Raw genomic sequence first — 20,509 nt, forward strand, 5'->3', positions numbered from 1 at the left:
AATTCTTGGTAGTTCCTGTCAAAATGCACAATGCACATATATTCCCAGTAATTTTATACTTTCAAAGTTTGTTAAGGATTACAGGGCTGGATATTTTATTTTATTTTTTTGACTTGTCTGTGCATTTCATAATCTTATTTCTCTCTTATGCTTAAATTTAATTCTTTGAGGAGTGAGTTCTAAAATGCCTAACCTGTCCTGGCTGGAGTAATTATCATTAGGACTTTTATTACCATATTGTGCTTTGCCATTCATTATTTAAAGTGGTACAATCAAATAACAGTATCCTTCTAAAATGTAAATTTAGCTTGTAGTCACCTTAGCCGTGCCCAGTTTAACAACAACAACAACCACCAACTGCTAAACACATAACTTTAGCCATTGTGGAGATGAAGGTCACTTATTTTCAAATGGCATTTTTAGTTATATCTGTAAAATAACTTAAAATTCATGTGAAAATAAATGCGGTTCCAAGTCTGATACTAATAGCAATGATGGGGTCAAATGTTAGTGAGCCACATACATGAGTGTGATGGGTAAACACAAATGCCAAAGTAATTAGAAAAATAAAATCCTGTTCATAAAAGAGAAAAAAAAATTTAAAATGAAGTAAATACATTTTTAATGGAGTCAAAAACAATTAACTAGAATAGAGTAGATAATGGCAGTAAAAGAGAATGTGTCTGTTAGTGAAAGTAAGCAGATTTTATTTATCTATGTTAAAGCTCCAGAACTGATAGCTCAAGGCTTGGGACTGGGAATATCTTGCTGTATTATCGCCCGATTGTTCTAAATTTACATATAAACTTAAAATGTGGCTTTAATTGGAGTTTGGAGATTTCTTTTTGTATGTAAACCTTTCTGCCAGGTGGAGTTGGCAACAGCCAGGACAAGGTTCAATATCTAGGGAGTAACAGGATGCAGACTTACCAGCGCAGCGCCTCCTACTGGTCACCTTGGGAATTACCTCTCCAGCCTCACAGCACCCCTCGCTGGCCAGTGTCCCTCCTGCCTCAGGCCCCCCATGTTCCTCCCAGACCCTAGTCCCCCTTGCCTTAGTGTTCTACCCCACAATCTGGGTCTCCCCTCCCAAGGGAACCCCACCCCCCTATAGCCACTGAGGCAAGGTGGGTACTACCAGTTATCATCTAGCCCCCTCTCACTGGGCCAAACTGCAGTCTGAAATGGCAACTCATCATTGGCAAGGGGGCTGGACCTGCTGCCTTTCTAGCCCGCAGCTGCCTCACTACAGCTCCAGTACCTCCTTAGCCTTTAGCAAGGCCTCATCCTGGGGTTTTACCTGGCCAGAGCTCCCCAGCTCTGCCTGCCCTTCCCCAGCACTGCTATGTTTAAGATACCCTATGCTCCCAGGCAGCTAAGCCCATTTCACTCCAGGATTAGAGCAAGACTCTTCTACCAGCCTAGCTCTGAGCCCTTATATCAGGGCCAGCTGTGACCTGATTGGGTGTGGCCACAGTTGTGGCTGCCTCCCCAATAAGCCTATCTCAGCTGCTTTTCACCTTCTAATCCCAGGAACAGGGTAACTGCCCTGCTATATAGGGGTTCCTCTTCAACAACCCAGAACTGGCTCGGTAACCTGGGAAAATTACACACCACCCCTGGGTGCCTATGAGAGACAACACTTCCCCACTCACAAGCACAGGGTCTGAGCATAGAAAAGAAACAATGAAAGGAGGGGGAAATCAGCCAACATTAATTAGGAAAAATGCTACAAGCAGGATTCCTAATCATAAAACTGTGAGCAGGACACTCATCCCAGAGTGTAGTGCAGTGTCTTCTGCCTCATGTTCTTGAGTTCTACAACCAAAAGTTCCTTTTCTGTGTCCCTCTCTGCTCCCTCACCCCACCCCACCCCACCCCACCCCACTCACAGTGGTTGTCCTTGATCAGTGAGGACCCAGGGATCAGAGGTGCATCCGTATGAGTTCACCTCCCTACCGGGGAAGAAGGCACCTGGCTTGATCTACCCTCTGAGCACTTGCTCTGGCTAGTTACCCCACCAGTCCCTATTCCTCCTGCCGATCACCTTCTACCACCTGTGTCTGCTGTGACCACGGCAGGTTGGTCTCTTGAGGTTCTATCCAGCTCTTATGGCTTGGCTACACTTGCAAGTTAGAGTGTATTAAAGCAGCCCTGGGCGCCCTAGCTCACTACCCGTCCACACTGGCAAGGCAGGTAGAGCGCTCTGACTCTGCAGCTAGAGCGCTCCTGGTACTCCACCTCGGCAAGTGGAGTAACATTTGCTGTGCCTTGGCTACAACCCCCAGGCATCAGTGTGGACGAGGTGTTGCATTACTGCACTCTGATCGGCCTCTGGAAATGTCCCATAATCCCCTTAAGTCAAGTGGCTGCTCTTGTCATTGAATCGCTGCAGGAATGCGGATATGCCCTTTGAAAGCTCTGTTTCTGACAGCCCATGCTTATCTGCTCCGAGACAAAGCAACCATTACTGTGGAATACTGTGTGAGAGAGAGAGAGGCGGGGGGGGAGGTCTGCTGCTGTCTGAACTTACAAGACAGCATGCTGACTGCTCTCAGCCCCCCCAAAACCCACTCTCTCTCCCCCTACATACACACAACACACTCCCTGTCACACTCCACCCCACCCCCATTTGAAAAACACATTGCAGTCACTTGCATGCTGGAATAGCTGCCTATAATGTACCATGCCCAATGCTGCTGCAAGTGCCGCAAATGTCGCCATGCCAGTGCACTTGAAGCTGTCAATGTGGACAGACTCTCAGCACTTTCCCTACTGCACTCTACGAAGGCTGGTTTAACTCAAAGTGCTGTACATCTGCAAGTGTAGTCATGCCCTTAGTGACTGTCAGTTCTGAGGCTGGGCAGAAACGCTGTCCCACCAGAATTCATTATCAGCTCTTTTAAGTACTTAAAATAACAAAAGGCTTCTAATGGAGCCTATTTAGCTCTACCTTTGAACCATAGGGAGGAACAAGTTACACCAGCCCATGGACTCTTAGGGAGCATCCACACCTCCTTGCTAAAACACTTGTCCCCGCCCCCTCTCTGCATTCTCAGGGGGGTCTGGCATTCGAGCCCCTGGCTTAGTGAGGTGACCTCTCATTTGGGACAGGTTAAGCATAGTTCTGCTCCCTTCTACTCAGACAATAAAGACAACAACACTGATAACAGCATTTCACTATCCCTGCATTCAGTACTAAAGTGATTTGTAACCCAGCACCAGCCACAGTTGATCACTTGAAGCTACACAGATCCTGTCTGCTAGATATTTACACAGAGTAGGTGTGTTCATGTAAATACAGTTTGCTCCTGAAGTCTCTACCCCTCTCAATTAGATGTCAGGGGAGAGCTCATTCAGACCCTGCTTACCTCTAGGAATTAGATACTGTGCTCCTGTCAGCTAATTACTAAGATATATATTTAAAAAAACACCCTGGAGTTTTCAGATACCTAAGTAGCCCCTGGAATCACAGTTAAAGTTGCCCCCACTCCCCAAAATCAGAAATGGCACCCCAGTGAGCCAGGAGTGGCCCAAAGGGCTGCGGGCTCTGGCAAGATGCAGCCCCTGTGTGATAGTGTAAAGCCTGCCTTGAGCTGCAGGCTGAGTGCTAGGCACCAGGAGTCACAGCAGCAGTAAGGGTAGCATTATACCATATATCACGCCACCTCAGACTCTCCTCATAAGTCATGTGCCCCAGCCCCCTAATCATTTTCGTTGCCCTCCGCTGGACTCTCTGCAATTTTTCCAATCCTTTCTGTAGTGGGGGGACCAAAACTGGATTCAATACTCCAGGTGTGGCCTCACCAGTGCCGAATAGAGGGGAATAATCACTTACCTCGATCTGCTGGCAGTGCTCCTACTAATACAGCCCAATATGCCATTGGCCTTCTTGACAACAAGGGCACACTGCTGACTCGTATCCAGCTTCTCATCCACTGTAATCCCCAGGTCCTTTTCTTCAGAACTGCTGCTTACCCAGTCATTCCCCAGCCTGTAACGGTGCATGGGATTCTTTCGTCCTAAGTGCAGGAGCTGTTTGGTTATTGGCATACACTGTTCATAGCCCTGGGACAGAAAGCAAAGCACAGGTGCTGGTCTTTGGTCAGGTCTGATGGGAAAACCACAGTGAATTGCAGGGCCTGATACCCCAGTGTGAGGGAGAGCGATGTGGGTCTCTGCCCAGAGAGAGGTGACATCTGGAGGGCTGAGATGCAAGAGGCCATTCCTTGAGCAGACCACAGAAGGGTCAGAGGTGCTGTTACTCCAAGCCTATGACTCTCTGCACTCACAGATGTGTATAGGGCACTGCATGGGGACATGACATTCACTTCTAATGCAGGGCGTGCTCTCACTGTGGGTCTTCCTGCTGAATTAATGCTGCCTCTCACCAATTTAATTTCCATTTTTCATTATATATTTCACAGCACAGTTCACAGTGACTGGACCTGACCGTCCAGTCACCACCTCCCTAGGGGGTGAGGCCATCCTGTCCTGCCACCTCTCCCCCAGGATGAGCGCTGAGAACATGGAGGTGAGATGGTTCCGATCCAAGTACTCGGAGGTGGTGCACCTGTACCAGGATGGGCAGGATCAGTATGGACAGCAGATGCTGGAATATCGAAGAAGAACCGAGCTCTTGAAAGATGATATCTCCAATGGGAGAGTTTTCCTGAGAATACGCAATGTCCGACCCTCCGATGATGGGCATTACGTGTGTTTTTTTAAGTCCGGTATCTCTTATGAAGAAGCTTTATTGGAACTGCAAGTGGCAGGTCAGTGACTTGTGGTACTTTGTAACTGAGGGGTAGCCATGTTAGTCTGGATCTGTAAAAGCGGCAAAGAGTCCTGTGGCACCTTATAGACTAACAGATGTATTGGAGCATAAGCTTTCGTGGGTGAATACCCACATTGTGAGATGCATGTAATGGAAATTTCCACTTGCATATTTATACCTTGCAATATGCTTGCATATTTATACCTGCCTCTGGAAATTTCCACTACGTGCATCCAGCAAAGTGGGTATTCACCCACGAAAGCTTATGCTCCAATATGTCTGTTTGTCTATAAGATGCCACAGGACTCTTTGGCGCTTTTGTGGTACTTTGATGTCTTCAACAGGATAATAAGTGGAGTCAGAGGGGTCATTGTGAGATGACAGCTGATTTTTCTCATAATAGAGGGTCAGTAGCTCTGCTCTGGTTAAAGTTTGTTCTAGTTCACTGTTTAACAGCAATTTTTTCCCCTAAGGGCTCTAAAATTCGCACTCATACTCAGATTATCAACCCATATTTTTTATACCAGGCCTTTTACTCTTCCTGAGCATCTTTTAGGTTTTCTTTAGCAAGGGCTAAAGAGGTTCGGAGGGTGTTTGGTAGGTTGTTTACAAAGCCCAGAATGTTATTTCCTGGAGAATGCGTAAACTCCTCCCATTGCTGCTTCACTAACTATAATGGCCCCTTAACCTCACGGCCATACACCAGTTCAAATGGTGAACACCCTAAACTGGGATGTAGTACAGCGCTGTAGGCAAAAAGCAACTGCTGTAACACTAGGTCACAATCATTGGAGTGCTCATTTACGAATTTACGTATCATGGCTCCCAAAGTTCCATTAAACTTCTCCACCAGGCCATTTGTTTGATGGTGGTAAGGGGTGTCAACCAAGTGGTTCACCCCATGAGCTTCCCACAGGCTTTTCATGGTCCCTGCCAGGAAATTAGTTCCCGAATCTGTAGGAATGTTGGAGGGCCAACCTACCCTGGCAAAAATGTCTGCTAGTGCCTGGCACACACTTTTAGCCCTGGTGTTGCTTAGAGCTACTGCTTCCTGCCATCGGGTGGCAAAATCCATGAAAGTCAGTATGTACTACTTTTCTCTGGGTGTCTTTTTCAGAAAAGAACCCAGAATATCCACAGCTACTTGTTGAAAGAGAACCTTAATTATGGGGAGTGGCTGGAGAGGGGCTTTGACCTGATCTTGTGGTTTTCCCACTCTTTGGCACACCTCACAAAACTGGACATAGGTAGAAACGTCCTTGCCCATTCCCTCCCTGTGGAATGACTTCCCCAAATGGTCTTTGGTCCTGTTCACCCCAGCATGGCCACTAGGATGATTGTGGGCTAAGCTCAAGAGCTTTACCCAGTACTTAGTTGGAATTACCAACTGTCTTTGAGGATGCCAGTCTTCCTGGTGCCCACCAGAAAGAGTTTTCTTGTATAAAAGTCCTATTTCTACAACAAACCGGGATCAGTTAGAAGAGCTGAGAGGCGGTGGGTTGCTCCGTGCCGCCGTTCAAGCTCCCTGGAGGCTTTCATCTGCTTCCTGTTCGGTCTGGAACTGTTCCCTAGATGCTGGAGACATCAGTTCCTCATTGGATTGTGGATCTATGCTTGGTCCCTCTGGAAGCAATGTAGGGGATGGGGCTGTTTCCGTTGACTGTGAACCGCTCTCTGCTGGTGCACTATGTTGTGTTTCAGGCTCCGGCTGAGCCTCTTGCGTAGGGTTAGCTGCTGCTGCCAGTGCGGGCTTGGTGGTGCCCTCTGGTGTTGGAGCTGTAGATGGGGTTGCAAGCTCTGGATTCAGTGTTGGCAATGGTTCTGGTGCTGGTTGCTCCTCAGTTCCAGTCCTGGGACTGGCTCTGGCTGGGTCTCTGCAACTGGATCCACTACTGCTGTCGCAGACGTTGGCCTGGGGTCCGGTTCCACTACCTCAATCTGGGTCTCTGGTACCACAGACGGGGCCCTGGTAGAAGGCTCAGGAACAGGGATAGGTGTGAAGGCTTGCTTAGCCTCGCTGTGGGTGACCATTCCCACCCTCATTTCACGTGGTTGGCCAAGTCTTCCCCCAGCAGCATGGGAATGGGATAATCGTCATATACTGCAAAAGTCATAGAATCATAGAATCATAGAATATCAGGGTTGGAAGGGACCCCAGAAGGTCATCTAGTCCAACCCCCTGCTCAAAGCAGGACCAAGTCCCAGTTAAATCATCCCAGCCAGGGCTTTGTCAAGCCTGACCTTAAAAACCTCTAAGGAAGGAGATTCTACCACCTCCCTAGGTAACGCATTCCAGTGTTTCACCACCCTCTTAGTGAAAAAGTTTTTCCTAATATCCAATCTAAACCTCCCCCATTGCAACTTGAGACCATTACTCCTCGTTCTGTCATCTGCTACCATTGAGAACAGTCTAGAGCCATCCTCTTTGAAACCCCCTTTCAGGTAGTTGAAAGCAGCTATCAAATCCCCCCTCATTCTTCTCTTCTGCAGACTAAACAATCCCAGCTCCCTCAGCCTCTCCTCATAAGTCATGTGCTCTAGACCCCTAATCATTTTTGTTGCCCTTCGCTGTACTCTTTCCAATTTATCCACATCCTTCTTGTAGTGTGGGGCCCAAAACTGGACACAGTACTCCAGATGAGGCCTCACCAGTGTCGAATAGAGGGGAACGATCACGTCCCTCGATCTGCTCGCTATGCCCCTACTTATACATCCCAAAATGCCATTGGCCTTCTTGGCAACAAGGGCACACTGCTGACTCATATCCAGCTTCTCGTCCACTGTCACCCCTAGGTCCTTTTCCGCAGAACTGCTGCCGAGCCATTCGGTCCCTAGTCTGTAGCGGTGCATTGGATTCTTCCATCATAAGTGCAGGGTCCTGCACTTATCCTTATTGAACCTCATTAGATTTCTTTTGGCCCAATCTTCCAATTTGTCTAGGTCCTTCTGTATCCTATCCCTCCCCTCCAGCGTATCTACCACTCCTCCCAGTTTAGTATCATCCGCAAATTTGCTGAGAGTGCAATCCACACCATCCTCCAGATCATTTATGAAGATATTGAACAAAACGGGCCCCAGGACCGACCCCTGGGGCACTCCACTTGACACCGGCTGCCAACTAGACATGGAGCCATTGATCACTACCCGTTGAGCCCGACAATCTAGCCAGCTTTCTACCCACCTTATAGTGCATTCATCCAGCCCATACTTCCTTAACTTGCTGACAAGAATGCTGTGGGAGACCGTGTCAAAAGCTTTGCTAAAGTCAAGAAACAATACATCCACTGCTTTCCCTTCATCCACAGAACCAGTAATCTCATCATAAAAGGCGATTAGATTAGTCAGGCATGACCTTCCCTTGGTGAATCCATGCTGACTGTTCCTGATCACTTTCCTCTCCTCTAAGTGCTTCAGGATTGATTCTTTGAGGACCTGCTCCATGATTTTTCCAGGGACTGAGGTGAGGCTGACCGGCCTGTAGTTCCCAGGATCCTCCTTCTTCCCTTTTTTAAAGATGGGCACTACATTAGCCTTTTTCCAGTCATCCGGGACTTCCCCCGTTCGCCACGAGTTTTCAAAGATCATGGCCAAGGGCTCTGCAATCACAGCCGCCAATTCCCTCAGCACTCTCGGATGCAATTCGTCCGGCCCCATGGACTTGTGCACGTCCAGCTTTTCTAAATAGTCCCTAACCACCTCTATCTCTACAGAGGGCTGGCCATCTCTTCCCCGTTTTGTGATGCCCAGCACAGCAGTCTGGGAGCTGACCTTGTTAGTGAAAACAGAGGCAAAAAAAGCATTGAGTACATTAGCTTTTTCCACATCCTCTGTCACTAGCTTGCCTCCCTCATTCAGTAAGGGGCCCACACTTTCCTTGGCTTTCTTCTTGTTGCCAACATACCTGAAGAAACCCTTCTTGTTACTCTTGACATCTCTTCCAGTCCACATTCCTGACCAGCCGTTGTACTGGACAGGCAACTTTGCTGTAGGCAAATCAAAAGAGTTTGACTTGAAGGGTTGAATCGTCACTTGGGCCTCTGGGTTGATGAATTTGTGGTCCACTAAGGATTGGTGGATAGTTGACACCTGTGCTCCAGTGTCCCTCCATGCGATAACCTTCTTCCCACCCACACTCACAGTTTCCCTTCAATCTGAGGGTATCTGGGAGGCATCTGGGCCTGGGGACCTTTGGTGTGATGCTGGTGTGATGAACTGCCATCTGTTGGGATTCTTGGGGCAGTTGGCCTTTAAGTGCCCCAGCTTGTTACATTTAAAACATCGCCCAGCTGACTGGCCACTGGGGTTAGGTGGGTTGCTGGAGACTGGTGTGGTGGGACGATAAGGTGTTTGGAGTTTTCCCTGGGATGTAGGTTGGGCCATGGGTTGCCCCTGATGGTAGGGTGTTGTTTTAGGTGATATCCACTCCAACTGCTTCTAGCTTTTTTCTTTTCTGCCATGTCCACCCCTTTGGTTCCGATCTCCCCTGCCTCGATTACAGTCTGGGCTTTCCATCTAGGATGTACCTTTCTGTTTCCTCAGGAACACCCTCTAAGAACTGCTCCATTTGCATTAGGAAAGACAGATCTTCCAGAGATTTAATGCTTGTTCCTGATATCCAGGCATCCCAATTTTTTACAATGTGGTAGGCGTGTCGGGAAAATGCCACGTCTGGTTTCCACCTTAGGGCTCTGAACCGTCGATGGGCACGCTCAGGTGTTAGCCCCATTCTAATTCTGGCCTTTTTAAAAAAAAGTTCATAGCTGTTCATATGTTCTTTAGGCATTTCAGTTGCCACCTCTGCTAACGGTCCACTGAGCTGTGGCCTCAGCGCCACCATATACTGGTCTGTAGCGATGCTGTACCCAAAGCAGGCTCTTTCGAAATTTTCTAAGAAGGTCTCTGTATCATCGCCTATCGTAACTCACCAAACTTTGGTTACACAAGCACCCACTATAATTCCATGTTACTGCAGGGATAATGAACATGTTCAGTCTGATTGGAGAGCAGAACTCCCACCTGTGGATAACAACACATGGGATAAATATGCACATTTGGACAGTCATGGATGCTCATAGCCTGAATTTATTCCAAACTGGAGCAAGGGCTTGTCTACATTACTGCGCAGGATAGATCTAAGTTTCGCAACTTCAGCTACGTGAATAGTGTAGCTGAAGTCGACGTACTTAGATCTTCTTACCATAGTGTTTTCACAGCGGTTATTCGACAGCTGACACTCTCCCATCAATTCTGCCTGCGCTTCTTGTTCTGGTGGAGTACTGGAGTCGATGGGAGAGCGTGCAGAGGTCAATTTATCGCATCTACACTAGTCACGATAAATCGATCCCTGGGGGATCAATCGTCGCATGTCGATCCGGCCCCAAGTGTAAACATGCCCCAAGACATCACAATGGAATAAAGCTGCTCAAACCAAAACAATCATTAGGCTCATAAAAGGACAATCTGAGAGTTAACTGAGACTCCTCATAAATCTAAACACAATCTTATCATTACATCCATACTGCAAATACTTTACAAACAACAACAATAAAATTAGCATCAAACATACAGATTTCTTCAATACCAAATGGTTCACAGGCCTCATATCCTGTGAATTTAAAACATACACCACTGATATGGCATTTATGTCACCACACCGCCATGAGCTGAACAAGCAGCAAGCATCCAGTTCTTTAAATAGACTAATAACCTTCTCCTTGTGGCTATTTTCTTGCTGCAATGAGTAAAACAGGCCTGTGACTATCAGTGCTCAGAGTGGAGATCTGATGTGGCTGTCTCCCTCTGGGTCTGGCTGAAATAACTTAAGATTTTTTTTTTCCTTTATACAGTAAAAGCTGTTTTATCCAGCATTCACCAACCAGAAAGCTCTATAAACCGGCATTTCTGATCATTATTGAAATTCCAGTTTATTGTCCACTTGGCGCAGGGCTGGCAGGGGGCTGGAGCACAGGAAGGGTTGTGGAGTGCGTGTTCTGGGAGGGAGTTTGGGTATGGGAGGAGGTGTGGGGCAGGAGGGGGTGCAGAGTGCCAGATTTGGGGGGCACTACCCTTGGGCGGCTCCCTGTAAGCAGCGACCTGTCTCGGCTGCTCCTAGTCAGAGGGATGGCCAGGAGGATCTGCATGCTACCTCCACCCACAGGCACTGCCCCCGCAGCTCCCATTGGCTGCAGTTCCCTCAGGGTGGAGTGGGGGCAGTGCACAGAGCCACCTGCCATTCCTCCATCTAGGAGCAACCAGGACAGATTGCTGCTTGCAGGAAGTGGCCTGAGGTGAGTGCCCCAGGATCTGGCACCCTGCCCCCCTTTCTGCCCCCAAACTCCCTACCCCAAGACCCCTCCAGCACCCAAACTCCCTCCCGGAGCCTGTGCTCCACACCCCCTCCTGAGCCCCAACTCCCAACTCTGCACCCAAACTCCCTCCCTCTCAGTTAACCGGCATTTGTCACTTACCGGTATCCCCCATTCCCCCAACATGCTGGATAAAACAGCTTTTACTTTATTTGGGAGTGGAATTGGCCCCCACCCTTGGAAATGCCCTAACGAGCATGCTGCGAGGGTTCATAAACTTTTCCCTTTGTTTACCTGCCTGTCCCCAACTAGCTGCAGTCAGAGGGCTGTTTAAAAGGAACAGCAACAGAAGCATGGGGGGGTTACATAGAATTTTCACCTTAGGCCTTTTAACCTCAGTTCTTGTCTGTGGATCTTGGGCATTTCCTATGAGTCTGTCAGACCAAAGCCTTGTGAGTCACACCCCTTCTTGGAGAGCACTCCATAGTCTGTGCTCTTCTGGTCAAGAATCCTATATGGGGAAGGCTCCAGACACTCGTAGCTTCTTTCTCTCTCTTTGTAGATGTGATGTTATTGACTTGAACGGGGACCGTATAGAACATTGTTGCAACCAAGTCCTGTGGTGGCACTGAATCTTATATAAAAGGGGTCAAATAAGGTGTCTAAGACGAGGTTATGGTTTGCTGGTTAGGATTATGCTATCATTTTTGTATTTAAAGATGTAAGTATTGGCTCTATACTGTCTGTATTCCAAATTTATGCTATGCTTCTGGGTGACACCCCAGACAAGTTGGTGTCAGCTCTGCCTAGCCTGCTTGATGGCCCATTAAGGACCATCAGCTATACAAGTGACCCACTGAGAGAAGACAGACACGCCTTGTGACTCAGCAAGGTATTTAGGGACCTGCCTATGGACAGAACTCTGAGGTTTTTCCAGGCCATGTGATGGACAGCTTGTCTTTGGAACAAAGAAAGAAAGACCACATGGCAAGAGAATATAAAAAGCTGCTGCAGCTCCTCCATCTTGTCTTCAATCCTGCTTCTTATCTCTGGAGGGACTTTGCTACACTGAAGCTCAGAACAAAGGACTGAATGACCCATCCCAGCTGTGGATGTACTCCAGAGACTTGATTTGAACCTGCAGTTTATTCTATCACTGCTGCAAGCCTGAACCAAGAACTTTGCCATTACTGAATGTAATTGATTCCATTTCACCACTTCTAGCTCTCATCTATATCTTTTTCCTTTTATGAATAAACCTTTAGATTTTAAAGGATTGGCAACAGCATGATTTGTGGGTAAGATCTGATTTGTATGTTGACCTGGGTCTGGGGCTTGGTCCTTTGGGATCGAGAGAACCTTTTTTCTTTTACTGGAGTATTGGTTTTCATAACCATCTTTCCCCATAATGAGTGGCACTGGTGCTGATACTGGGAAACTGCAGTGTCTAAGGGAATTGCTTGTATGACTTGTGGTTAGCCAGGGGGGTAAAACCAAAGTTTTCTCTGTTTGCCTGGTTTGGTTTGCCTTGGTGTGCATAGAAACCCCAGCCTTGGCCTATAACTGCCTTGCTTTAAGCAATTTGTCCTGAATTGACACTCTCAGTTGGGTCCCGCCAGAACCAGCATCGTTACAGTAGGTCATTTCCCTCTCTAGGATGGTCTGTGTGAAATTTCCAAACAACCTAAGGGCATCTCTGCACACATACACACTGACCCCACGATAAGGAAATCTGTTTGAATTCACACCTTTGATTAAGATACAAGACTCTTGTTTCAGATTAAGATAATTTTATTTCAGTTTAGTTCATCAATAATAAAAAAAACTCCAAATGTGATGAGGTATGGGAAGTGTTACCTTAAATCCTACATTTTTTGTTGAGTGTTTGTCTTTCAGTTTTGCTGAGGCTACGCCTACCCTGAGGCCGTGTCTACACTTATACGTTCAAAATGCTGCTGCAGCAGCGCTTTGATGTGCGAGTGTGGACGTGCTGTGAGCTCTGGGAGAGAGCTCTCCTAGTGCTCCTGCTAATCCACCTCCACAAGGGGATTAGCTCTGAGTGCTAGGAGCATGGCTCCCAGTGCTTGGAGCCGGTCTACACTAGCGCTTTAAAGCGCTCAAACTTGCTGCACTTGGCGGGGTGATTTTTCACACCCCTGAGCCAGCAAGTTGGAGTGCTTTAATTTGCCAGTGTAAACATGGGCTAAAAACCTCAAAACGCTGCTGTGGCAGCATGGTCGCGGCAGTGCTTTGTTCTGACAGAGTGGTCATCCGCAAGCGCTCGGGAGAGAGCTCTCCCGGCGCTCTGTGTAATTCACCGCAATGAGGGGAATAGCTCCGGGTGCCTCCCAATGCTCAGAGCCTGTCTAACTGGTGCTTTACAGTGCCCAAACTTGCTGTGCCTGGCGGGGGGTGATTTTTCACACCACTGAGTGAGCAAGTTACTGCGCTGTGACTTGCAGTGTAGACATGGCCTGAGTCTATTTCCTGGCTTTCAGTTGTACCAGTTTTCTGCTATTCACATTTTTATTCTGGAAGGGTACAAGGCACTGCCCAGCAACCTGAAATCCCCCATAACAAGGTTTTTTATTTGTGCATCAATTTAATGCTTGTCTACACATACATGTGCACTGGTTTTGATGAACTAGTGGAAAGCTCTGTGTGGACAATCCTAAATGCGTTTGGAAATGGCTTATACTGATTTATCTTGAGTCAATTCCTTATTGATTTAAGAGTGTCCACACAGGGATTTTCACTTGATTAACGAAGCCAGTTTAACTAAATTGGAGCAAATTTGTGCATAGAAAAGCCCTAATATAATATTAATTTTACTGTATATCAAATATTAATCTGGCCAGATTAACTGACCAACTACACTCGTGAACTCACATCTGATTATTAGTTTAATAGGAAATGGCTTTTGATAACAGTGTAATGAAGCTTTTGGCTCATTATTAGGCACTGTAGGATTATCACAAGTTCATTTATTTCTTTTGTAGATTTGGGCTCTGCTCCTGCCATCTCTGTGGAGGGACATCAGGATGGAGGGATCCAGGTTGTGTGTCGATCATCCGGATGGTACCCAGAGCCCAAGGTGCTGTGGAGAGATCTCCAGGGGCAGCTCTTACCATCAGCCTCTGAAGAAATAACCCCAGAGCCCAATGGCTTGTTTCAAACAGAGATTGCCATTGTTCTAACAGAAGAGTCCAACCAGAAAGTGTCCTGCTGTGTCAGGAACCCCCGACTCGACCAGGAGAGAGAGTCAGAGATTTCCATAGCAGGTTAGTGCCCGTCCGTGCTGCACGTGGATAGACTGAGTAACTGCAGACATGAACAGAGAGTATTTATCATTGTGTCTCCTATTTATTGGCCTGAAACTTCAAGGTGCTGAGCACGTCTTGGAAAGTCCTGAGCAACCTCGGTTCTCTTTGGAGATGTCTACACTGAAATTAGACACCTGGTGGTGGTGTGTGCCAGCTGGCTCAGGCTAATGGGCTCGGGCTAAGGGACTGTTAAGTGGCAGTGTAGACGTTCAGGCTCGGGCTGGAGACCAGGCTCTATGACCCCGTGAGGGTCCCAGAGCTCAAACTTCAGCCTAAGTCCATCTATACTGCCATTAAACAGCCCCTTCGCCTGAGCCCAGCACACCTGAGTTAGTTGGCACGGGCCAGCTGCAGGCGTCTAATTACAGTGTAGACATAAACTTTGACTCCAGTAGGAGTTGTGGGTGTTTAGCACCTTGCAGGCTGGGACACTACTGGTCACATTTTCATAATAGCTCAGTACCAGCTGTGATGGGTGGGAAGCCCTTGGGATGCCACCTGATGTGTTGGGATGCCACTGAGTCAGTCTGTTCTACCGGCCTGGGTCCCCTTTAACTGGTCTTGCTGGGCCAGGCTCACAAGCCTCTTCCAGCCAAGCACACAGGCAGGGCCAAATCCATCTGCAGAATGATCCAGACACTGAGATCAGCTCTGGGAAGACTCAACTTAAGGGACTTGCCACAGCACCAGGTGTTCACCTCCCTTGGAGTGTAAACCCAAACTTATATGAAATTCGTCCCTTCCCATAATGTGGAGGAAGATATGCACAACCCCCCTCCCCACCCAGTTAGAAATTATATAAACTGGGTTATATTACAAACAAGAAATATGTTTACTAACTACAAAAGATGGATGTTAAGACGTTAAAGTGGTAGTAAACAGAACAAAGCAGACTACTAAGAAAACAAAACAAAGAACACAAACTAAGCTAGATTCACTAAGGAAATTGATTACATATAGCAATTCCTCACCCTAGACAGTGGTAGGTCTTAGGTAGGTTCCTTCACAGACTAGATATCTTTCCTGCCTGGGTCAAGCAGCTCTTCCCCAGCCCCTCTAGTTCTTGTTTCCAGATCTTTTTCAGTGTCTCTTTGGGTGGGGAGGCAGAGGAGAAATGAACTGAAGACCTTGATTGTTTCCATTCCCCATCTTATATGGGATTTTGATAAAGCAAGAATCCTTTGTTTGATTTCCCACCCCCCAGTGGAAAAGCTCAGCAGTCCAAAATGGAGGTTAGTATCAGGTGACCACGTCATCTGACTCTGTAGCATCACAGTGTCCATCAGTGGCAGCATGGAGCATCTGCAGGAAGGCCAAGACTTTTCACAGTCCATTGTCCTCACTGATGGGCCATCAGCCCTGTCTGGCTTTTTCATTGTTCTACCTGAAGTGTTAGCAGCGACCATCACCCAAAGTAGCATAGTTGAAATATATAGATAAACAGATATATAGTCAATATTCTTAACTTCAGATACAAAAATGATACATGGATACAAAGGGGATAATCATATTCAGTAAATCATAACCTTTTCAATGATACCTCACAGGGGCCATCCTGCATAAAGTACATCTCAGTTATGTCATATCCATATCATAAGCATATTTTCATAAAGAATATGGAGTGTAATGTTACACCAGCAAGCATCATTCTTCTCAGTGGGGGTGGGGCAGGGTATTCTCCTTTGTTCTTGTGGTGTAATGAAGACTGTGTTGGAATTTCAAGTTATCACTTTAAGAGATGGCTGTTTGCCAGCTCCTGTTCGCAGACCAGAGGGCTCTGTAGAAAATCCTGCGAGTCTACAGAAATAGTTAGTTTGTGGCAAGCTGGGGTGTAAATCTGCCTCTCACTAGCCTGCCACATACTAACTGTCCATGTGGACCCTGCTACATACACTAGTAATTCTGTAGTATACTTTGTCTACCCTGTTTTGAAATGGGAACAGATCAAAATGCACCAGGGAACTTGTAGTGCACAGTCGCAGGGTGCACACAGCCAGTTAGTGCGCGGCAGGCTAGTGCACGGTGGATTTACATCCCAGCCTGCCGCACACTAACTGTTCCTATAGACAAGCCAATGTAAAGCATGGTGCCCATTGCCTTAGGGAGCAGCCTCCCTTCTCTGGTTTGGGTTCTTGTGAGTTATGGTTCTGGATTCTAAGAAGTAAAGTCCTGTTAGTGACATCCCCAAGGGTACAGTCTGGACTGTTGAACTGCTGTGTTCCTTTAACTATCCAGCCCACGGTGCCTTTTACACGGCTTTGCAAGTGAAAATGCAGCCTCTTCGGGCTCTGCTCACACACAGCCATTAGCATGTAAAGTCACTCCCAGCAAAGTTACATGAATGCTTTCCCAGCCACTTATGAACTACATATCGGGTGACACTCCCAAATTCCCCAGCTTTGCACCCAGAAATGTGCATCCTGCAGTGTCCAGCATACTACTGAACAATGCAAGCTCATTAATATAGTCACTCATTTTATCAAAGGAAATGATTCTGCTAGTGCCTTTGTTAACCTGAGTACAGATTTCCCAGACACCTCACAAAACACACTGGTTTAGATAAAATAATAAAACAAGTTTATTAACTAGAGAAAGATAGATTTTAAGTGATAGTAAGGGATAAGGCATAAAGGTCAGAATTGGTTACAAAAGAAATAGAAATTAAAACCAAAAACTAATTCCTAAACTTTACCAAGCTAAGTAAGATTTGAAAGCAAAAAGGTTTCTCACACCCAGAAACTTACTGCAGTCCAAACTAATTGGAAAGCCTTCCAGCTAGGACCAACCCTCCCCCCCGCCACACACACCCCTGTTCAGTGATGCTCCTACTGACTTTCAAGCAATCTTATTGCTGTGAGTAGAGATGTGGAAGGAGAGGTAATGTGAAGATCACTGTCTCTTATTTTATACCCTCCTTCTCTCTTCAAGGATTACTCCCCCACTGGGGTGTAGACAAAACAGTCCCCTGTATATGTGAGATTCAAAGAGTCTATCAGGAGAACTGTACATTTCTTGTTCGCACCATCTGTGTATGTGACGTTTGAGATGTGACTGGGGATGATATGCAAATCTTTTATTTACAGTCCCCCTGATGGCGAATGGTTGCCTCAGCAGTTAATAGCTTTCCATCACCTGTTGTCAGTTCTTTGTTGTCTCTTAGGAGCTAGTCTGTAATTCCCCAGAATTACAACATATTTCACTAATAAACATAGTAAAATCTCATAGCTCATATTAATGTACACATTTTAACAGAACAATGATATTCAGTAAATTATGAATTTCAAATGATACTTCACAAGGCATACTTTGTACAAAATATATCCTAACCATATAACAGTGGTGAACATGGGGGTTCACGGTTTTATATAGGGTGCAGTGTCACAATGTTACATAAAGCAAGGTGGGACAAATTGTGCCCACTGCCTTAGAGACTTCATAGTGGGGTTCTTGTGGGTTAAGGTTCTGGATTCTAAGGAGTAAAGTCACGTTATGCTGCAACCTTCCAGCAAGAGTACTGATATCTGTGTCTAACTTCTCTGTGTGTGCTTGAACATCACAGTTCTCAGTGAGGGGGAGAGGATGGTGAGGGAATTCTCCTTTCTTCTCACTGAGAGCTGTGGATGCTGAGTATTTATGAAAATCTGGCTAATGAAGTCATTTTTCCTGACTAGCACAAGAGAGCCCTGGATATGGTCTGAGCATTGCTACTTAGATGACATCTGAAACTCCCACATCAATGTGAGAGCTGTGCTATGGGCCCCGTCCTGCAGTTCAGACTTTGGCAAAATCCCATCACCTTAAATGAGAGTTTTGCCCAAGTCATAACTGAGGATCAGGTCGTAACTTGTACTTAATTGCTCAGAAAGCCATAAACAGAGCTCCACAGCCAGCATTGACCAAGAATGTATATTGTGTTTTTTTATTTCACGATCACACAATGGGACGGATCCTACCTTCCCTGCATAACCAGACTGATGAGAGCTTTGGCAGTGCTAACAATAAAGGATCAGGCCCAAAACATGCAGAAACAAACTTTTAGCTAAAAAGCATCTTGATGTTTAGAAAAAACATTCATATTTTTCTGTATTATCACCTACCTAATAACTTTGTTAATACAGAATGAGTAGTTCATCACTATAATAACGATGTTGCATATGTTAATCACTATTCATCTGAGATCTCATAGTGCTGCACTGCTAATAAGCTTATGGTATGCCCCGTATCACATGATTGTTGTGTTCACAGCATACCCACAGAGAGTTAGAAACAAGACAAATACTCTTCCTCGAAGGTTGCAATGTAATGCTACTTTATTCCCAAGAATCTAGAACTCTAACACACAACAGCCAAATACAGAGAGAGACAAAGCAGGCTGTCCCCTGAGGCAGGGAGGCAGAACACAGCCCACCTGGCTCTGTGCCGAGTGTCTGCAGAGGCCCACATTGCATGCTCCTTACAGAGCCCCCTAGCCTGCAAGCAGCATCAGAAAACCCCTCAGGATTCAGAGTGACAATTTGTGATTTCTACACAGTTTTCAATACACCACACTAATCACATAGCAAGGACCCTGTCATCAGCGTCGCCCCAGGAAAGAGGAATCTGGAGGAATTTTTAATCTGACTCTCCAGGCTCAAGTTTTGTTTGTATTAAAATCCTGCAACAACATATTTTGGGCCAAACTCTCTCATGTGGCTGAGCCCCTCTGAGCACAGAGGAGTCAGGGGTGTCAAGGAGCTGGTCACAACTCTCTGATTCAGAGGGCCAATCTGCACTGGCTGCAGCTTGGGGATCAGTTGGAACAGCCTAGATAATACCTGAATTTATGCCAATGGGGGATAGATGTAAACACAGCAGAGCTCCACCCTGTCCCTACCCCCTTCCTACCTCCAGCACGCCCCCTCCCATTAATGAACCATGATCAGTAAGAAGAATAAAGCCTGGACTTTCATTGACTTAATAATAAAGCACAAAGGACCACATCTCATGGTGTATTTTCCTCTAAGATTCTTCTAACTAATCATGGTGTCACCACTGTCGCAGTGTCCTGCCTTCATTCTACATATTTGCTCCCAAGTTAATGGCACTTTCTCTTGCAGAGCCATTTTTCCCAAAGGTCAATCCCTCGAAAGTGGCTCTCTGCGTGATCCTGGCTCTCCTGGCTGTTCTCATGACCTTGGCTGGTTACTGCTTCTGGAGGGAACACAGAGCAATAGGTGAAGTAACAAGAGGGGGGAATTTGGGGTCGGGGGAGAGATAAAAATGAAAAACAAAAGTAAAGATACAGGGATTAAGGGGCTTTGATTCTATGTTCATAAGAATTTCAGGCAATGGGCTGTGGGAGAAGGGTGAACAATGACTTCACATTTGGCTTCACCCCTTCAACGCTCACTAAAGGATCCCAATCAAATGGGATTCTGAACTATTCCACGGTGATCAGCACTGCTTACATTGAAACACCCATGTAGGGCTCAGTGAGCTGGGCTTAGAGTGCTGACATTTGTAACTTGGCAAGAAAAAACTAACAGAAAGTAGGAGGAGAGAAGGGATTTCTTCGGTTCCAGTTCTGCCTCCGCCCCAGTCTGTTCATGCCCCTCCCCCTCTAGGTGAGTAGAAGCTGCAAATGGGAAAGCAGTGATAATGGAGAGGTTAGCAATTAACTTATCGACCGTGTGGTCACGTGCCAGGGCTCAGAGAGAGCTCTCCCTGCACTCTAGGAAAACCACTCCACGAGGGGCGTAGCTCCCAGTGCTGGAAGCCTGTCTACACTGGCAAGTTACTGCGCTGAAACTTGCTGCGTTCAGCCTGAGGGTGGATCTACACTGCACACTTGTCAGTATAACTACATCCCATTGTCGGGGGTGTGGGAAATCCTGACCCGTGAGCAACTCAGTGATACCGACCTAGCACTTAGAGAGGTGGCGTACCTACACCAATGGGAGAGGCTTTTCTTTTGGTGTAGGTAGCGTCTCCACTAAGCGCTCCAGCAGCACATCTGCACTGGTGCAGCTGCAGTGCTGTAGGTGTAGACAAGCCCTGAGATCCTGGTACAGGGACAGGGCAAGAAACTCTCTATTGTAGTACAAGTGCTCAGCTGTAGGTTTTCC

The 20,509-nt window shown here is 46.7% G+C and overlaps 9 protein-coding genes across 19 annotated transcripts in view; 7 read left to right on the top strand and 2 right to left on the bottom strand.

Annotated features, from left to right (window-relative positions):
• LOC119843336 (butyrophilin subfamily 1 member A1-like) overlaps nt 1-20,509 on the top strand; it is a 1,931,986-nt gene that overhangs the window by 1,873,152 nt on the left and 38,325 nt on the right. The window lies entirely within an intron of this gene.
• LOC119843287 (zinc finger protein 850-like) overlaps nt 1-20,509 on the bottom strand; it is a 1,467,609-nt gene that overhangs the window by 1,282,409 nt on the left and 164,691 nt on the right. The gene's annotated exons all lie outside the window — the stretch shown is intronic.
• Nucleotides 1-20,509, top strand: part of LOC119843274 (zinc finger protein 850-like) — a 1,382,451-nt gene that overhangs the window by 984,615 nt on the left and 377,327 nt on the right. The window lies entirely within an intron of this gene.
• The window catches only part of LOC119843356 (zinc finger protein RFP-like), a 1,128,717-nt gene that overhangs the window by 967,419 nt on the left and 140,789 nt on the right, over nt 1-20,509 (bottom strand). The window lies entirely within an intron of this gene.
• Nucleotides 1-20,509, top strand: part of LOC119843309 (butyrophilin subfamily 1 member A1-like) — an 845,206-nt gene that overhangs the window by 792,880 nt on the left and 31,817 nt on the right. For 3 of the 10 annotated variants that reach the window (XM_043496778.1, XM_038372515.2, XM_043496783.1), the window contains exons 3-5: nt 4,428-4,775; nt 14,082-14,363; nt 19,502-19,618. The exons of 2 other annotated variants lie outside the window; for them this stretch is intronic. In XM_043496778.1, coding sequence (XP_043352713.1) covers nt 4,428-4,775; nt 14,082-14,363; nt 19,502-19,618 — 747 coding nt within the window. The remainder of the gene's footprint in view (nt 1-4,427; nt 4,776-14,081; nt 14,364-19,501; nt 19,619-20,509) is intronic. 5 more of the 10 variants (XM_043496780.1, XM_043496779.1, XM_043496781.1 and 2 more) reach the window with 2 other exon arrangements.
• The window catches only part of LOC119843327 (E3 ubiquitin-protein ligase TRIM11-like), a 790,215-nt gene that overhangs the window by 703,722 nt on the left and 65,984 nt on the right, over nt 1-20,509 (top strand).
• LOC119842642 (zinc finger protein 239-like) overlaps nt 1-20,509 on the top strand; it is a 1,225,455-nt gene that overhangs the window by 361,257 nt on the left and 843,689 nt on the right. The window lies entirely within an intron of this gene.
• Nucleotides 1-20,509, top strand: part of LOC119843367 (zinc finger protein 664-like) — a 1,158,238-nt gene that overhangs the window by 212,391 nt on the left and 925,338 nt on the right. The gene's annotated exons all lie outside the window — the stretch shown is intronic.
• The window catches only part of LOC119843338 (zinc finger protein 850-like), a 621,437-nt gene that overhangs the window by 212,391 nt on the left and 388,537 nt on the right, over nt 1-20,509 (top strand). The window lies entirely within an intron of this gene.

Source organism: Dermochelys coriacea, chromosome 14 (genome assembly GCF_009764565.3).
Source record: "Dermochelys coriacea isolate rDerCor1 chromosome 14, rDerCor1.pri.v4, whole genome shotgun sequence".
Classification (NCBI taxonomy): domain Eukaryota; kingdom Metazoa; phylum Chordata; order Testudines; family Dermochelyidae; genus Dermochelys; species Dermochelys coriacea.